The sequence below is a fragment of the Armigeres subalbatus genome, chromosome 1, assembly GCF_024139115.2.
Source record: "Armigeres subalbatus isolate Guangzhou_Male chromosome 1, GZ_Asu_2, whole genome shotgun sequence".
Lineage (NCBI taxonomy): Eukaryota > Metazoa > Arthropoda > Insecta > Diptera > Culicidae > Armigeres > Armigeres subalbatus.
The window spans coordinates 187,402,081-187,420,705 of NC_085139.1; the positions used below are offsets into that span (position 1 = coordinate 187,402,081).

The following is an 18,625-nucleotide window of genomic DNA, read 5'->3' on the forward strand; positions in this document are numbered from 1 at the left end:
GATTTTCCGGAGGAAAAAGCGCCAGCAGGAAGATCGAGACCGTGAAGAGACGGAGGAACTGGACCGCGCTAATAACGCACGAAAGTTCTATGAGAAGTTGAACCGTTCACGTAAGGGCCACGTGCCACAGCCCGATATGTGTAAGGACATAAACGGGAACCTTTTTACAAACGAGCGTGAGCTGATCCAAAGGTGGCGGCAGCACTACGAAGAGCACCTGAATGGCGATGTAGCAGACAACGGTGGCGGCATGGTAATGAACCTAGGAGCACGCGCGCAGGACATACGACTTCCGGCTCCGAATCTCCAGGAAATCCAGGAGGAGATCGGCCGGCTGAAAAACAACAAAGCCCCTGGAGTTGACCAACTACCAGGAGAGCTGTTTAAACACGGTGGTGAGGCATTGGCTAGAGCGCTGCACTGGGTGATTACCAAGGTTTGGGAGGATGAGGTTCTGCCGCAGGAGTGGATGGAAGGTGTCGTGTGTCCCATCTACAAAAGGGCGATAAGCTGAATTGTAGCAACTACCGCGCAATCACATTGCTGAACGCCGCCTACAAGGTACTCTCCCAAATTTTATGCCGCCGACTAACACCAATTGCAAGAGAGTTCGTGGGGCAGTACCAGGCGGGATTTATGGGTGAACGCTCTACCACAGACCAGGTGGTCGCCATACGTCAGGTATTGCAGAAATGCCGCGAATACAACGTACCCACACATCATCTATTTATCGACTTCAAAGCCGCATATGATACAATCGATCGGGACCAGCTATGGCAGCTAATGCATGAAAACAGATTTCCGGATAAACTTGTACAGTTGATCAAGGCGACGATGGATGGGGTGATATGCGTAGTTCGAGTTTCAGGGGCTTTCTCGAGTCCCTTTGAAACGCGCAGAGGGTTACAGCAAGGTGATGGTCTTTCGTGTCTGCTATTCAACATCGCTTTGGAGGGAGTAATACGAAGGGCAGGGATTGACACGAGTGGTACCATTTTCACGAAGTCCGTCCAGTTATTTGGTTTCGCCGACGACATTGATATCATGGCACGTAACTTTGAGAGGATGGAGGAAGCCTACATCAGACTGAAAAGCGAAGCTAAACGGATTGGACTAGTCATCAACACGTCGAAGACGAAGTACATGATAGGAAGAGGCTCAAGAGATGTCAATGTAAGCCACCCACCACGAGTTTCTGTCGGTGGTGACGAAATCGAGGTGGTTGAAGAATTCGTATACTTGGGCTCACTGGTGACCGCCGATAACGATACCAGCAGAGAAATTCGGAGGCGCATAGTGGCTGGAAATCGTACGCACTTTGGACTCCGTAAGACGCTCCGATCGAATAGAGTTCGCCGCCGTACCAAACTGACTATCTACAAAACGCTTATAAGACCGGTAGTTCTCTACGGACACGAGACCTGGACGATGCTCGTGGAGGATCAACGCGCACTGGGCGTTTTTGAAAGGAAAGTGTTGCGTACCATCTATGGTGGGGTGCAGATGGCGGACGGTACGTGGAGGAGGCGAATGAACCACGAGTTGCATCAGCTGTTGGGAGAACCATCCATCGTTCACACCGCGAAAATCGGAAGACTTCGGTGGGCCGGGCACGTAGCTAGAATGTCGGGCAGTAATCCGGTGAAAATGGTTCTCGACAACGATCCGACGGGAACAAGAAGGCGAGGTGCACAGCGGGCAAGGTGGATCGATCAGGTGGAGAACGATTTGCGGACTCTCCGCAGACTGCGTGTTTGGCGAAATGCAGCCATGGACCGAGCTGAATGGAGAAGACTTTTATGTGCAGCACAGGCCACTCCGGCCTTAGTCTGATAATAAATAAATAAATTTATTGAAAATAATTTATTAAAATTTTCATCAAATCGTTTCAAAAGAATGTTGTGTCCAATCAAACTTCAACAATAGTCATAATCTAAACTTTTCAGAATATTTTGACATATTTTCAATTTCGTATATCAAACTAATTTTCAATATTTCCATATTCTCCAGATATTCAAATACTTTTAGATTCCCAAGATTTTCTACGGATTCCATAGTCTCGAATTCGCTGTCTGGGACTGTACCGCATAATATGAGACGACTGGTCATTTTAGGATTGAGGATAGGCCACAATTACGATTTTCAATTTTAAGTGAATCATAAGAAATCTATGAAATAAAGCTTAGTTCACTTTTGTGCATTTCAGTTATTATAGGTACCGCATTTAGCACAAAGAAGGTTTTGAACGGGAAACAACAAAAAGCACGTGGAAGACTTGTCAGATTTGACAGATTTTACTATGAAGATGGGTGTGAAGGTGAAAACGGAGATTTCAACGACCGTTCAAGGAGCGACTATTTCGAACGGTCGGGTCCAATAGGGAAATCCACGTACAATACTAAAACCTAGAAGATGATTTCGAAGAAAATAGGAATGTTTCTATTAAGGTTTAAAAGATTTAATAGACTTTAAATCGGGTACTTGATTGATTCAAGTACATACATTCGATACTTACTTTGTATCGGATATCAAAGTATCGATTCCAAAAGTACTTGGTATCGAATCAAAAGTATCGAGTATTTACTCGTATTTACTAGTATCGATTCATCCCTAATTACAATGTGTAAGGTTCTCAGTCACCCAAGAAATTCCTGGAGTGAGGCCTAAAGATGTATACGGGTAACAAAAAATCATACGAAACAGTCCGAAACAGTTTCAGGGATTTTTTATCTACCACGAAATTATGAAGTGAACACTTGAGTAAACACATTCTGTTCTTTGTATCATATTTGAAACAGTACGGTCGATCTTTGAATACTCCTGTGGACCTAAAGGCCTTACTCCAGGATTTTTTCATTACGGATCATGAAATGTTGAATAGATCACTTGGGTAAACTTTTTTTTTATGTATTAGTTAATAACATGTCAATAACACGTCAACATACTCAACATGACTGATTTCAAGTCGATTTTCCAAAGAACTCATATGTCTTGGCGTTTGGAAGAGCATCAAGCTAATTGTTTAGGCAGGTTCACACTGCAACACGGCGTCAATCAATGCGTTGAAGAATTAAAGTGAAATTATTATGCCTAAATGAAGTTTACATATTGCATTTCAGTCCCTGAAAATTTCATGACAATCGGCTGATAGACTTATTTTTTAGCGAGTATTCATAAACGATGCAATTCAACCCTTTATAATCGTTTGAGTGGTGTAAAGTTCGAAGAGCAAGAGTAGGTCAACACTTCCTAGCAGCGTAATTCAGACTGCTTTGGTTGCATATTAAATATTGTGTATAATAAAATTAAAAATACCCAAAATACGAATACGTTTTACGCTTTGACGTGAACTTACACCTTCAGTCGGACACAACCACAGTCTAATTTTTGATATTATTTCCAATGACAAATATTCAGGCTTACTATTTCGAAGACATATTTTCACCTTCATTATACTCAGGTTATTTTCCATGCTTTCGCCCTAAGGCCTACATATGTTAAATAGTTCACAAAATTTAAGACACTACATAGGTTTCGCTAACATCTCTAACTTGAAGCTCAAGCATGTGAGTGATCGCTTCTTTTTTCACAAATTTTGGTGGATATAGCTGTTTGCTCACTTCCAGTGTAGCTCATATTTCAGCCATATGAACGTTCTTGAAATATTTCCTCCACATCACTGTCATTTCTTGAATCAATATATGTTTGGGATTGTATTTTCTTGAACAATGCGTACTTTAGGGGTATTTAAAACAGCATTTGTGTTATTTAAAGTTTGTTTCTTCCATGTTAAAAACTTCACTATTATCACACTTTTACCTGCTGTTATTTCTATTATGTGGATCCTCCTTATTGGACACTAACTTCAGTTGAAGAAACACATACATTTTACTTAACCAATTATTTGCCGGAAACTCTGATATGTCAAAACCAATTATCCATCACCACGCTTTCTGCCTCCCGCTGTTTACTACTAGTGACTTTCTGCGAGTATTTTCTGGCTTCAGTTTTACGATCTTTCCACGTTGGCGCTAATTGTCCATTTATCATTTCTCTAACGAATCGGTAAATCTATCGTGTACCTACAAATGGACGGGGAGCTACACGTACTGTGAATAGAGCTACTAACTGCTCGACGGGCTGGGCACGCTCGCATGCCATAATCCTAGGAGGATACGGAGCACCTAAGCTGCAATTACCGTGAAGTGGCCGTATGCAGATGAGGAAGATGATCACCAGCGTCGGACGGCGGGTGGTGGTGAGGGTGTTCGCCGTCATCTTCTTCATCGTCGGCACCGAGAGACCACGTGACGATGACCGGTGAATCGACTTGACGCGTTTTAGATTGCATCGATGGCGCAAGAATGATTGAATTGGCGACATTTGACGATTCGAACGAGAACTCCGACGCGGTCATTGCGGTACCAATGACGAACGTTACTACCGTACTACAAGTGGTAGAAAATTGGCAAGTTGTTTTATATGGCCTTAGGTTCGGACGAACGATGAGTAGGCACACCGTTATGTGAAGCCAGATCAGATTAGTACTTTGACAGTGCATTCGAAGGGTGATAAAAGCTATCCACAATGTCAAACGGTGGACATTTTCCGATAAGGAGCCGTTATCATGGTTTGCCTTACGGCAATTATCGATCGATATTATCGTGATAATCCACTGGCGCTGGTAGATACTGGTTCCTAATCGATATAATGTGTGTTTACATTTGCTTATTTTTAAATCAGATGTGCGGACAAATTAATCTCAGTGTGTCATAGGCCGTAATGTACTTTTTTTATATGAAACTAATTAAAAATTTCGCGAATAAAAGTGGATTTCGTTATTAATTTATTTGAACGCAACAAGTTCAATTCAACAGGAATTCACATTTATGGTTATTAAAAATTGGTTCAATTTGTTATTGTTTTACAAGTTTATAATCAAAATAATAAAATTATAAAAGTTCAAAAACTTTTCACATGATGAAAAACATATAAAGATTTCAAAATAAGAAAAGTGTTTATGTACAGTGAGATAATAGATAACAAACAGTTTTACATAGTTGATGTGTGGAAAATTATGCCTATGATTTAACTTGTGATGGTCAACGTTGAAAATGAAGCGTAATTTAAGTAGTTCACGTAATTCAGACGTGGGCATATTTTAGATTTCGGAACGTTTGTAATCATTCTGGTTAGACTTTTTTGAAAAACGGTTTTTACTGTCATAAGTATATAAGCCGTGTGTACATTTATGTGATTTTTTCATCGATGAAAAAATCAGGGAAAATGTTACATACATGGATACCTGGTTGACTTAGCGTCTATACACCCATGCCTGGCGTATTGTAGAGCTCCATAATTGTCGGTCTTGAACACTGTTCCTCCAGTTTCCCTGAATGTTTAGGGTCCCCATGTACGATTCCAGCGTGTACAGTCAGCGTGTTCGTGGCGTTTCACGAAGTCGCTGACCTCTATTCGGTTCTCTCTTATATATTTTTTTTCGTATTTTTCTTCCGACATTCACAATAAGTGACCAGCCCATTGAAGTCTGACATATTCTATACGATTCATCATATTTTTACAGCTCTTGTTTCATACGTCTGCTTATAGTATTTGTGTATTTGTGTTTCATAGTATTGTGCGGAGCACTTTTCGCTTAAAAACCCCGAAGTTCTTCGACACGCCTCTTTTAACACCAATGTCTGTTAGGGGCCACTGGTAACGGAGTTTTTCCTAGGTAGGCATACTGAGAGGGTGCCCATAACCGAATCTATAATTGGTATATCTAGCTACTTAATATCAAAGTGATATTCCTCGTAGTCTAAATACACTATTAGGCTATTGCGCAATGAACTTGCAAAAATAATAACAACATGTTTGATAGAATTGAAACTTAATAGCTTTATGTTGTTATTGGACGTAAAGGACAGATAGAAAATAGTAGTTTGTCCAACAAGTTGCAAAACGATGACGAAAAATGGGCTTCAATATGGTACATTTGTAGCAAAACGGTACAAACTGATTTACTCCATATGATCATTTTCACCAAATAAATCAGAAACAATCATATTCCATGTTATCGTGCCACATTGCATAGGTCGACAAGCCTTGAAGCGATAGATGAACTTGCCTTTGGAAAATTCTGATGACATAGCCATCAAACTATTTCATTTATTACGCGACGCAGAGAATACACTATTTGATCACTTACCTAGTTTTTCATTATAGCATCCAAATGAGTGCTATAATGGATTTTATGCAACCCATTTGAGTTACATAATGGTCATTAAAGCACTCATTTGGTTGGTATAGAAAAGTATGCCGTTTTATTACTCAATGACGTACTGTAAACCAGGTATTATGATCAGGAATTGCAAAAAGTTGTTTAGCTGTACACAAAAAAACAATGCGTCCAAAGGGAATGCAAAAAACTGCAAATACGATTTACTGCGCAAATGTATGCAGCTTCTCCTGCATTTTGACACTAGTGTGGGGCAAATTTGTTCGAAAAGAACAATGCTTTCCAGGAATGTTCAATTTAGTAAACGCGCACTTAGATAATATCAAACACTAAGAAGGTAGTAGAAAAACTGGATAACTGAGAATTATACTATGTCTGAAACTCGATTATGCATATGTACAACATACGATAGATTTAGTTCGAAAAAAGTATTGGAGGGTAACCGCTCCCTTTGGTGGGGTTTGATCCCACGAAACCAGTACGCTAGACAGGTGCTTTCCCTACTAGGCAATTAACTTTGAATGTACTGAGAATTATACTTCATAAACTTTATTAAGGACACATTTTTCATTCACTGCAAAAGCATTCAATACATCCTGAATCTTTCGAAAAAAAAAACTGTCGTTTCAAGTAATGCTAAATTACTTCAACTATCATTTCATATGAACAATGAAAAATATATATTTCATTCTATACGCACATATTTCAGACTGTTTTTTAACGGTAATGCTTATTTGCTATGAAAGATTTGTTGAATTGTAAATTTAATCAAACAAAATCGGTTTCTGTAAATTTAATGACTTTAGATATGGTACTGTTTGGTAAAATGCCCATCGAAATTAGCGGAATTACCATTTTTTTTGTTCATATGGTGTGCACCCACGGTATCAGTATTAATGTGTAATAGTGTCCATATTTGAGAATTCAGCCAGTGACTGGCAGTCAGCCCAGATGTCCCAGAATGATGATCTGTGAATTGCCCCAATAGTAATTTGTCGAAACTTGTTGATGAACCCCATTCAAAACCTCCAAACCGAATAGCAAAAACTCGAAAAACCAGTAAAAAGTGATCTAACTATAGGGTAAACGGTCCGATGGTTGTGGATGTACCAATAGTTGCGGTAGTACATTTTACGCAAAAAACTGCGGATTTAACGCAACGACCTGCTTCGTTGATCGATTTATTGACATACCATAACTCAAAACAACAAATTGCAGACGTGAAATTTGTTATAAATCGGTAAATATCATTATATAACTTTATTATTTTATCACCTTTGCACCAATAGTTGCGGTAGTGTTCCTATAGTTCAGCGGTTCTCAACCTTTTTCTTCAGAGGTCCCCTTTCAAACATACACCCAGTTTTTTTTTACACGGTTGGAATTCATTAATTTCTCCGTTAACCTGAACTTTCACAGCTTCTTAAATACCCCCTGAATATTCTTTGATTTTTTTGTGAATTTTTTCGTGGGGTTAACTCATTGTTCCATTGACGCTTAAGGTCTTAAACGACTAAGACCAAACCGTGTAAAAAAAACCTGGGTGTATTGCATTAATTGAGGTACCCCTCCTGAAAATAGGCTTCAAGTTCTCTTGAAAGGACAATTTCAAACCCTTGAATCTCTTAAAAGTAGGCTTCCGCACCTTGATAAGAGGCTACTGAGCCTCCGCATAGCTTTCGAACCTCTTGCATGGCGGCTTTCGAGCCACTTAAAAGGGGGCTTCCTTTGAATCTCGAAAGGACGCTTCTGAGCCTTTTGAAAGTATGCTTTCAAGCCTATTGGAGATAGGCTTCTGAGCCTCTTGAAAGGAGGCTTACGAGCCTCTTGAAAATAGGCTTCCGAGCCACTTGAAAGTAGGCTTTCGAGCCTCTTGAAAACAGGCCTCCGAACCTGTTAAAATGAGGCTTCCAAGCCTCTTGAAATTACACTTCAGGGTGCCTTAAAACAAGGCTTCTGGCCTCTTGAAAAGAAGCTTCTTGAAAGCAGGCTTCCGGGCTTCTTGGAAAACGAGCCTCTTGTAAGGAGGATTTCGAGCCACTTGAAAGTAGGCTTTCGAGCCTATTGAAAATAAGCTTGCGATACTATTGAAAATAGGCTTCCGAGCCTGTTAAAAGGAGGCTTACAAGCATTTTGAAAGGAGCTTCCCGAGCCTCTTGAAAGGAGCCATCCGAACTTTGTGAAAGAAGGCTTCCGACTATTTTAAAAGGCAGCTTCCGAGCCTCTTGAAAGTAGACTTCCGGGCGTCTTAAAACAAGGCTTCCGGCCTCTTGAAAAGAGACTTCCCTGCCTGTTGAAAAGAAGCTTCTCAGCCTCTTGAAAGCAGGCTTCCGGGTTTCTTGGAAGACGGCTTTCAGGCCTCCTGAAAGGAGGTTTCCGAGCCCACTGGAGAGAGGCTTGTGAGCCTATTCTAAAGAGGCTTCCGAGCTTCTTAAAGGGAGGTTTCCGAGTCTTTTGAAAAGAACTTTCCGAGTTTCTTGAAAGTAGTCTTCTGAGCTTTTTGAAGTGGGTCTCTCAAAGCGAGACTTCCAGGACTCTCGAAAGGAGGCTTCCGAGCCTCTTGACAGTAGCATCCCAAGCCTCTTGAAAAGAGTCCTCCGAGCTATTTGAAAGAAGGCTTCCGATTTTCTTAAAAGGGGGCTTCCGAGCCTATTGAAAAGAGGATTCCGGGTATTTCAAAGCGAGGCTTGCAGACCTCTTGAAAGGAGGCTGCCAAGCCTCTTGAAAGGGGATTTTCAAGCATCTTGAAAGGATGCTTCCAAGCCTCTCGAAAGAAGGCTTCTGAACATCTTGAAAGGAGGCCTACGAGCTGTCTGGGTGAATCCTTCCGAGAAGCAAAGCGCTTTGATTGAATAGACTTCACCGCCCTACCAAACTGACTATTTACAAAACGCTCATTAGGTGGGGTGCAGATGGTGGAGAAGGCGAATGAACCACGAGTTGCACCAGCTGTTGGGATAACCATCCATCGTTCACCCCGCAAATATCGGAAGACTGCGGTAGACTGAGCACGTAGCCAGAATGCCGGGTAGTAATCTGGTGAAAATGGTTCTTGACAACGATCCTACGAGAACAAGAAGCCAAGGTTGTTGGCGACATGCAGCCATGGACTGAACTGAATGGAGAATACTTTTCTGCACTGCATAGACCACTCCGGCGTTAGTCTGAAAAATAAAAATAAATAATGCATATTATGTACAAGACAAAGTTTTGAAATGGAAAATATACAATTGTCAAAACATTATTAAAAAGTTTCGATTCTAATTGTAATACGTCCACCATTACGCATTTTTGTCCGAGGTACCCTAGGACCAGCGAAGGTACCCCAGGGTACATGTACCCTAGGTTGAGAACCGCTGCTATAGTTGCGAGCTCCATTAGAAAACAATGGGATTCGCAAATATAGGCAAAACAGGAACGTGTGAATTGTTGCGTGAAAAATTTCAATAAGTAGCGTCAAATTGCAGGAATATCGATAGTGATAATAATAAAATATACAAAAATAGAGTGAAGAAGTAAATCAGATATAGGGGGAGTGACGGCTTTGGCAGGTTTTGTTCTATTATTGGCAGGGGTTTTTTCATGACTGACTATGCTCAAATTTGGCCTAAACATTCTTTGCATATCAAAGAATACTGTGGTCAAATTTCATAAAATTTGGTCGACAAAAACCCCTTGACAATAATAGAACAAAACCTGCCAAAGCCGTCTTTCCCCCTACCTCACCAGATTCGGAGTTCTTGTCAATAACGTGCCCCTCCAATTTTCTCGTGTGAATCCTTGACATGGACCACCATTTTCATGCGCTTCTGTTCCTGCACATTTTTTTTCAGTCAAACGTTGCTGTAGATTGATGCTTGTAGTTTGGTAGATTTTCACACGCAAATCATTGGTTTTAAAGCTTCCGATTTTTCTTGTAAAAGTAAAACATTTACCAAAATTTATTTTAAAAAAAATGACGGAAGCAACGGAAAATAAAAATATTGCATCCTCTCTCGGACGCGGCACACTTTGATCTCGCTGCATGTTGCGGGACCTAAACTGCCGTTCACTATACAAAGTGGTGGCCAAAAATATTTTTTTGGTTTTTCTGCATTTTTTTTATAGTATTCTAGTAAGATTAGCATACAATTAATCATATTTATGTATTTTCATCGCATCCGGAGGGTGTAACTAGTATTTAACCCAGTAATGAGCTGCGTATTCCTGAACAATAATCTTGAACGATTGTTTTTAATTTTAGGGGTACTATAGTTTAAATGCAAATCACACCTGGAATCAGGTTACAATGTATAAGAATAAATAGGAGAGGTGGAGGTGGAAACCCCCCCTCTCCTGGCCAAGATTTGGCCCCTTCCCCATTTTTTAAATTATGTTGTATAAGAGTATTTTTTTATCAATCAGGTATTTTGATGATGAATTATTTGTCTTCCAAACCCCACCCCCCTCCCCCCCCCTACAAACTTATCTGACCCCCCCCCTGGAAATATTTTTTCCGATCGAAATACGGCATCAATTTCGTCGCTTCTTTTTGTCAACATGCGTGCTCACTGCTGAAAAAAATCACAAAAATAAGAAATAAATATCATTGCTTCGTACAAAATAAAACATAATTTTTATTGATAAATTGTCATAATAAATTTTATTTATTAACTTTCTCTTAAAACTAAATCAAATTCACAAGCAATTCTACTCATTTTCTACATTTTCATCAAGAGCAAAATCATCATCAAGTTGGTCAACATCATCCATTAGTTCGATTTCCGCATCGATGATCAGTTGGGTAGATAAAATTTCTATATGGAATGATAATTCTCGGTTTGTTTTTACACATTTTTATCAAAAATAATAATAAAGTGTGTAACATTTTTAAGACTTAATTTGACATTTAACAGTTCCACCTTTAAAGCAGTAAGGTACACTGGGGGAGGTGAAAAAGGGGGGTAAGTGTAAAATCGCCCCCAAAAATGGAAATGGTACATCTTTAACTGTTTTTACCACATCATAACATTATGGAAGAGTATACTTTGATGCTCACACTAACACTATGTTGAAATTTGTATAATACATACACTAACACGGTTAACGCTTGAACTGTAATTTTGGGTTTCATGAAAAGTCGATTTTGCATTCATAAAATCAATTCTTATTTGAACAAATTGTCCTTTTTTCAAGTGAATTTATATCACAGGTGACCGTTACAATACACTTAAACTAATCCCATTCAATTGGTAGTGGTTTGTACCAAGAAAGCAAATAATTCAAAGATTTTACACTTACCCCAGGTATCAAACACAGCGGGGGAAGTGGATAATGCTCTAATTACGCAATTTTTGTCTTCCCTCCAGGGTTTATTTCGATAGCTGTAAATCTTAAAATGTTCCTTCTTTGTTATCATTGTGATTCCAGTGGTGATTGGACTAATATAAATGAGAAAATGCCTGATTAATCCACCTATCGGTATTGATGCCTTTCACATGTTTTACATATGAAAAAAATGTATAAGAAAGTTAAAAATAGCACTGATAGGTAAATATATTGTATAATTTTCACATTAATTGTTATTCATAACAAGTTTTGCCGTTGAATGCAATTTTTTTGCGAACAAATTGGTTAAGGACAAGAGCTTAAGAATAGCTGATAATTTTGTACGTGCTTTGCGCACACACACATACATACAAATACACACATACAGGCATCATCTCAATTCGTTGGAATAAGTTGATTATTTTATAACCCTGTAAGTCCACATTTTTCCTTTAAAAAGTTCATCTTTGGGGCGAACATATAGATTTTACCTACACTTAGTGTTCGAGAAGGCAAAAGCAGCCCTCCCAAGCTATTACGAGGATCTATTCCGTTAAGATGATGAAATTATTCCGCAAAAGATACTCAGAGCAATTATCGTATTGATTTTAGTTATATGTAACTACTCATCACTATGGAAGGTCAAGGTAACATGGGTTTTCCACTACCCCATCCCACTAGAGTAAGTGGAAAAATAACTCCTAATTTTAAAATCTATTTCCATAAATTTCAAGCGACCAAAATGGTGTGAATTACCGCACAGTTGGTGCAAAATTGACTGTTTTTGATAGCCCATTTTGATGGAATACATTTAGATCATTTAAATTGGTTTTACACTAATTTAAACATGCACTATCGATTTTTCCTTTTCCACTTCCCCCAGTGTACCTTATTTGATTGGTACGATTTTTTTGCTTATGCTCGATAATTGTTAATTACAAAAAAATCCTTTTTTTTCGAATTCGTGCCAAAATGACGCTCATCCGCAGCTATCCGCAGCTGGATTCTCGTTCCGCAGATAGTATAGACCCTAAACTAAACTGTGATGGTGGTCTCTTGAGACAGCTCGGCCCTGCTTGCTAGATATAGTCCAACTTAGGCAAAAAAAACACATTTTTTAAAATAATTACTCATTTTTCACTAATTTTAATCACGCGTGTAAGCTCAACAACATACCCATTTTAAAGTTTAGACAATTATCTTTTCAACGGTGTATTAATTCCCCAAATTGGACCATTATTTGCATTTGTTTGAAATGCATTTTTTCTACAATTTTCACAATTTTCTTAAGTCTGATGTCAGGCACCGGGATTCGAACCCAGCCACCCTCAGCCACAGCATGGTCTTGTTTTGTAGATGCGCGTCTCTCTCTCTATTCTCACCGTCTCCCTCTTCACTGGGACAAAAGCCTCCATTACTGCCTTGTGATCGATTCTAATGAGGTCGATGTTGTCCGCAAAGCCAAGGAGCATGTACGACCGTGTGATGATAGTGACGTTCCTCTGCACGCCAGATCTTCTGATCGCCATTTGAAGGTTATATGAAAATTACTATGAAAATTGCCACTTATGTAAAGGATCGTTTCGTGAAGCAGCCCGGAATCTATTTGAATATATTTAACGCATCACTATCATAGAATAGATCCTAAGCTGAAAGTTAGTTGTTGTTGCGAAGCAATCTGACTTTTGTGAGCAAAATTATAAAGAAAACAAAAAACCTCATTATTGATATTGATGTTATTCCTTTACGTATTAAATTGAATTTCCCACAATTCAGTATTTCCCTAATAACTTTTGTTGCCAGTATCAAATCGTTTAGCAACAACGACGATATTTTTCCTTGTTAAATTTCCTATATTGCTAACGTATTCATACATTTTAAGAGCTTAATGGGCAATGATGGGAAACGGTTTTTCACAAAAGTTGCTATTTTTATAGTTATTTTCATACAAGCTTCAAATTGCTTGTGCTCAGTCAAATTACATCCAAATTAGCTAAAAATTTAGGACGATTATTAAAATAGCAAATGCCATCGTTTAAGTATAGGGGAGCAAAAAAGTTAAAATTTGAATCACTCTAGTGATACATACTCTAGTCTGTGCACGAGGGGCAGACTCCTGTTAGACTTGCAAGCAAACCCGGGGATGGTGAGTTCGATTCTCGGTCCGATCCGGAAGTTTTCGGGGAATCTCGACTCTCTGGGCCAAGTATATCCATTGTATTTGCCACTTAATTATAGGTAGCGAAAATTCGCGATTTTGCGGAAACCGTGAAATCCACGTAACTTGATTTTAGCCACGACATTTAATAATTGTCTAGAAAAGTCGTTAAATCAACCTTTCCTTTTTTATGCTTTATTTGAGTGATTTTTCAACATATTGAAGAGTTCATCACTAGTCAACCTTTCCTGTCAACAGTTTTATCTTGTTTTATACTATCATTAGATTCCTTGTTTTATTCAAGGTCAACCTGCCCAAAGTATACATTGCATTTCTTGTGCTACTGTGTAAACCACCTTGAAAAATTGGTCTAATGATGTTATTCGATGAATTCGATGAAGCAAAAGTACTCGACACCTAACTCGAGTTAACCGGGTTTGAAGTTCTATGATCTGATCGATACTGAATCGAAAGAAACGAAGTTTTTTTTGTCTGTTGACGAGGAAAAGAAGTTTCCAGAATATGCTGACAGCAACTTAATGGTTCAGGATGAACATTCCGAACAACATTGATCCATTCACGTTTTGGTTTGCAGACCGGTACCGCTTTCCATAGCTCTTAGAAATATATAATCTTGAAACCTCGGGCAGTGCTCAACGCAGTGTAAGCAAGTACAATTTGATTTCTTTCCAGCGCCAAAAGCTGACTTAACAAAATTTGGCCAACAAAGTACTAAGTGCCAATTTGTAAAATTTACAGTGTCACAAATAAATGCAACAATTTGAATGCAAATTAGAGTCTAGGAACTGTTTTTAATTAATAATTAAAAGTTTCGGACATTTACACAACATATCTAGTGGACCAATGAAAAATTATCCGCTTCTACAAAAAGGTTTTATTATAACTAGGGTGAGAATCGAATCTACACTTCACAGCACGCAAATGCGCATAGAAGATTGTTACCGCTATCAACACGGCCACAAAGCTCACATTGGTTGCCTATTCGACAAAGACACGCTGCCTTAGAGCAATCTATCAGATTTTGGACATAGAGTATCATTGTGTTTGCGTCGGAGTCGGACGCACTCAATCAACTAACTGGAAATTGCTTCAACGTTAAGTAAATTGTCAGCTATAAGCTGATTTACATGAACAATAATCTGCCAAATACCTTGAAGAAAAAAGTCGCATATCAATATGGCGCATACAACGCGTTGCAAATATAAAATCATGTTCCCACATGGCAACTGAAACTTGCTGCAAAAAAGTACTTACATAAATTGCGAAATTCTGTCGTTGGTTACGATACTTACCTGAAGGTCACTGAATTCTTCTTGTTGTATTTACTGCCGTTGCAGCTGCCACTGGTGCTGCCATTGCTGTCGCCAACGACGTTGATGAAACTCATTGTTTGCCTTAGGTCACGTTTTCTTTATTGTCACTGTTGATTGATCGTTGTTGTTCACGCTTCCTTTTCAATTTTAGCTTACGGTGGAAGGGACTATCCGCTTCATATGAAGAGCAACTACGGACTACTGAATTTATCACCATTTAACTGAAACCGGTAGGCTACGTAATTTTGTCCACTCAAGTACTTAATACTGACACCAGAATTGGAACAGAACACAACTTTTTTTTTCTCTCTTCACGATCTTTTACTACTGAGCGCGCAGCTTATTGTACCGTCAATAGTACACACTTTTTCCAAATCGATGGATCGATGAATCAACAAAAAATGTTAGACGATTAATTCACCTATTGATAATAGATTTTATCTATCGTTTTAAATTTTAAAATATTTCCATTGGTTTGAGATTGGGCTATATAAAATATCCTTAAAAGCAATTTCAGATTTTTCATACAAAAAGTATTTTTACTAAGGAAGTGCCAAAACTCTCAATAATAATATGGAGAGGAAGAAGAGTCAAAATCGAGCGAAACGTCGGAAAGGAGTTCTATTGGATTGTTCCAGAGTACAAAACCCGATGCGAAATCTGGAGACCCGCATTACCACACTGACTGTGGTCGAAAATTGGTTGATTAACACAGTACAAGCAGGGTAATCGATGTTCGGAATGTTGCTGAAATTGTCAAATCCCCTGAGCTCCGTGATCTCACCGAGGACAGAGGTCAACATAACTGACATCCATGTACAGCGATTGAGTGCTTTTGTTAATCGGTTGCGACGATATGGATAATACAGGCGAGAGAGACTGGAAGGTTTGTTGTAGGATTTTGTGGTTATGGATAATGTTCGAAGAGGAAGGGAAAAAACAGAATGTTCAACACCAACACCAGGGTTTCTACAACAACATCCGAAACGACAAAGCTGACCTTAGCGAAGGCTTCCCGGAGATTCGAAATGTCATACAGTTTTGGTCCAATCTGTGGGAGAACCCCGTTATACAGCGATGGGGTGCGGATCGCAGAAGAAGAGCAATATTGTGGTGGAATTGGACACATAACCGTCCAAGACGTACGTGAGGCCACCATGAACAGGGATTTTGTGTATAATTTCTGGTATAAAACACTCACAACACGGTACTTGATAACCCCAGGCAGTTATCAGAATTCATCACTAGGGATTTCACTTATCTTCTGCCGAAGGATCGGAGCACTTTGAAGCAGGGGGAGGTGAGGAGACTTGATATCCCCATGTTTTACTGAAAACCAAAGTCATTTTGTTTTAGGGTATTTTAAAGTAAAGATCTTGGTAAAGCTCCTTTGGACAAATGATCGTTATGTGGTGAGTTATAATATGGATTGACAATCGTATTGATTCTGCAGGATGATTTGTTTGTTTTGACCTTAAAGATTTTTATCTTGGCTACGCAAAATTTGAACAACTTATCCTAACAATGACCAAATGCTAAAAATTTTTTCACAGCGCAAAGCCATAAAGACGCTAAACGATATGAACTGGCTAAAATGTCAACATTCGATCACAAGTTTAGGATATTTGGAAATTAAGTTGTTGCGTCAATATAGAGGCACTTGATTCCCCATTAGTTACTTTCTTACTTACATATATGGGTCCTGTACACCTCATTTGTTAGCCATACAAAAATTTGTAAAAAAAAAATGATTAAATAAACATATTTGTTCTCAGGCGGCTATTTTTTGTGTAGATTTGATATCTGTCTGTTGAATAGTAAATTCGAAATAATATTTATTGAGTAGATATCACATTCAAAGATATCATGCGTTGTCAAATTCGAATCGAAATTGTTGTCTTGTCTTGTCTTGTCTTGTCTTGTCTTAGCACATGCACAGCCAGTATTGAAAAGCATCCTGGAAATGTCGGAATCGAAATTGTTGTCGAAAAAACTTGTTCATGAATTCGCACAGCAAGTTGGAAAATCTGCGTATTTTGGAGAAAAATATTTAAAAGAAATCAGAGTACCTTCCTTTTTTTATCAATGCATGTTCTTGAAGACGGATCAATTCCCCTCGAAGATTTACAAATACGTTTCTTGACAGCACTTCATAAAATAGATTGTGTAGCAATAACACCAACAATTTACATACTATCACACATCAGTAAACCCACTAATAAATGCCCTAAAAAGTTTGGTAACACCTCACAATCAGCTTAATTATCATTCTCCTTTGAGAGCATACATCAAAACACTTTTACCAGAGGTTTTACGCGAAAGAAACTGAAAGAGAAACATATTATCGCTGTTTTCAAGGGAATAACGTACAGTGCACACTGGTTCAAAAGCCCCCAAAACGTGCGTTTTTTTAGTTTTCGACCTGAAAACTAAAGACACGATATGTGGACACGGTGCTTCAGAAGAGTTTAAGGATAATTCTTAGGCTTTATTTTGAAAAGAAAACATCAATGATAAAAAATACGCAGATGCCCAAAACCAGTGAATGCTTTCTGCAATGTTATAGAGAATGTGAATTGGTTATTTATTACATCTCGACTAATGACAGCCGTTAATCTTAAATGAGGAGACTGTTTCCTCTTAATTGAGATGCAATAAATAATCAATCAAGTTAGCCACTTTTTAATTGTTTACGTAACACTTGTACTGAAAAACGTACCGCCGTCGGGGGTGACAATGGGTCAAATGGGGGTGAGAATGGGTCACTGTTTCAACTACATAGAATAAAAACGGAAAGAAAAGTTATTCCGGAGTTGTAATTGGATTCGAAAGAACAGTAGCAGAACAGCCAAACGTTGAAGTCTCGGAGAACGACGTGATAGAAGTGCTAGAGGAGGAAGTAGTTGCATTGCAAACCGACCCAACAAGGAGAACACGTCAAATGGATCCAGATTCTATCCCATGTTCAATGATAGAGCGGGAAAAAATGGCGGAGACTATGACTTTCAAAAACAAAACAGATCGGATGTGGTTCGTGAAAAAAGGCATAATGGGATACACGGACTGTGTAAATAAATTGAATACGGAAGATAAGAAGCAGCAAAAGCCAACAACGAGTCAGCTGAGAATTCAACCTACTGAGGTTAAACTCGTAGATCAATCCCCTCCAAAGAAGACATCTCGTAAAAATGTTTCACGACGCTTGTCCGAAACATCTTCAGAATAATGTTATGTAATATTAAACAGTCTTTGACTCCGTGGAGTTTTAAATTAAACAATTGAGCCTAATAAAACAAACATTTGAAAAAAAAAACTACATAGAATACTTGTGGAATAGATTTAATGAATCTGAGGACAAGAAAACTAAATTATAAGAGACCTTTTTGAACGGTTTTGTTATCCGACCTCCAGACTGTCGGTGAGGGCGCTGCGCTGACCCATTCTCACCCCCTTGACCCATTGTCACCCCCGATGACGTACACGGTGTGTTGTGTGAAAATTGACTATTTTATAAAGATTCCGCAATAACTTTGACAGGTGTTAAGATAGATCAAAGTAGTCTTTTAGAAAAACATGTTTTTTGTC

The 18,625-nt window shown here is 38.8% G+C and overlaps 1 protein-coding gene across 7 annotated transcripts in view; it reads right to left on the reverse strand.

Annotated features, from left to right (window-relative positions):
• LOC134205611 (proton channel OtopLc) overlaps window positions 1-18,625 on the reverse strand; it is a 63,153-nt gene that overhangs the window by 35,869 nt on the left and 8,659 nt on the right. The window contains exon 2 of one of the 7 annotated variants that reach the window (XM_062681018.1): window positions 15,020-15,241. The exons of 1 other annotated variant lie outside the window; for it this stretch is intronic. In XM_062681018.1, the coding sequence (XP_062537002.1) occupies window positions 15,020-15,114 (95 nt within the window). In that variant the 5' untranslated portion in view covers window positions 15,115-15,241. Of the gene's footprint in view, window positions 1-3,819; window positions 4,074-4,110; window positions 4,436-15,019; window positions 15,462-18,625 lie in introns of those variants that run through there. 5 more of the 7 variants (XM_062681017.1, XM_062681016.1, XM_062681015.1 and 2 more) reach the window with 5 other exon arrangements.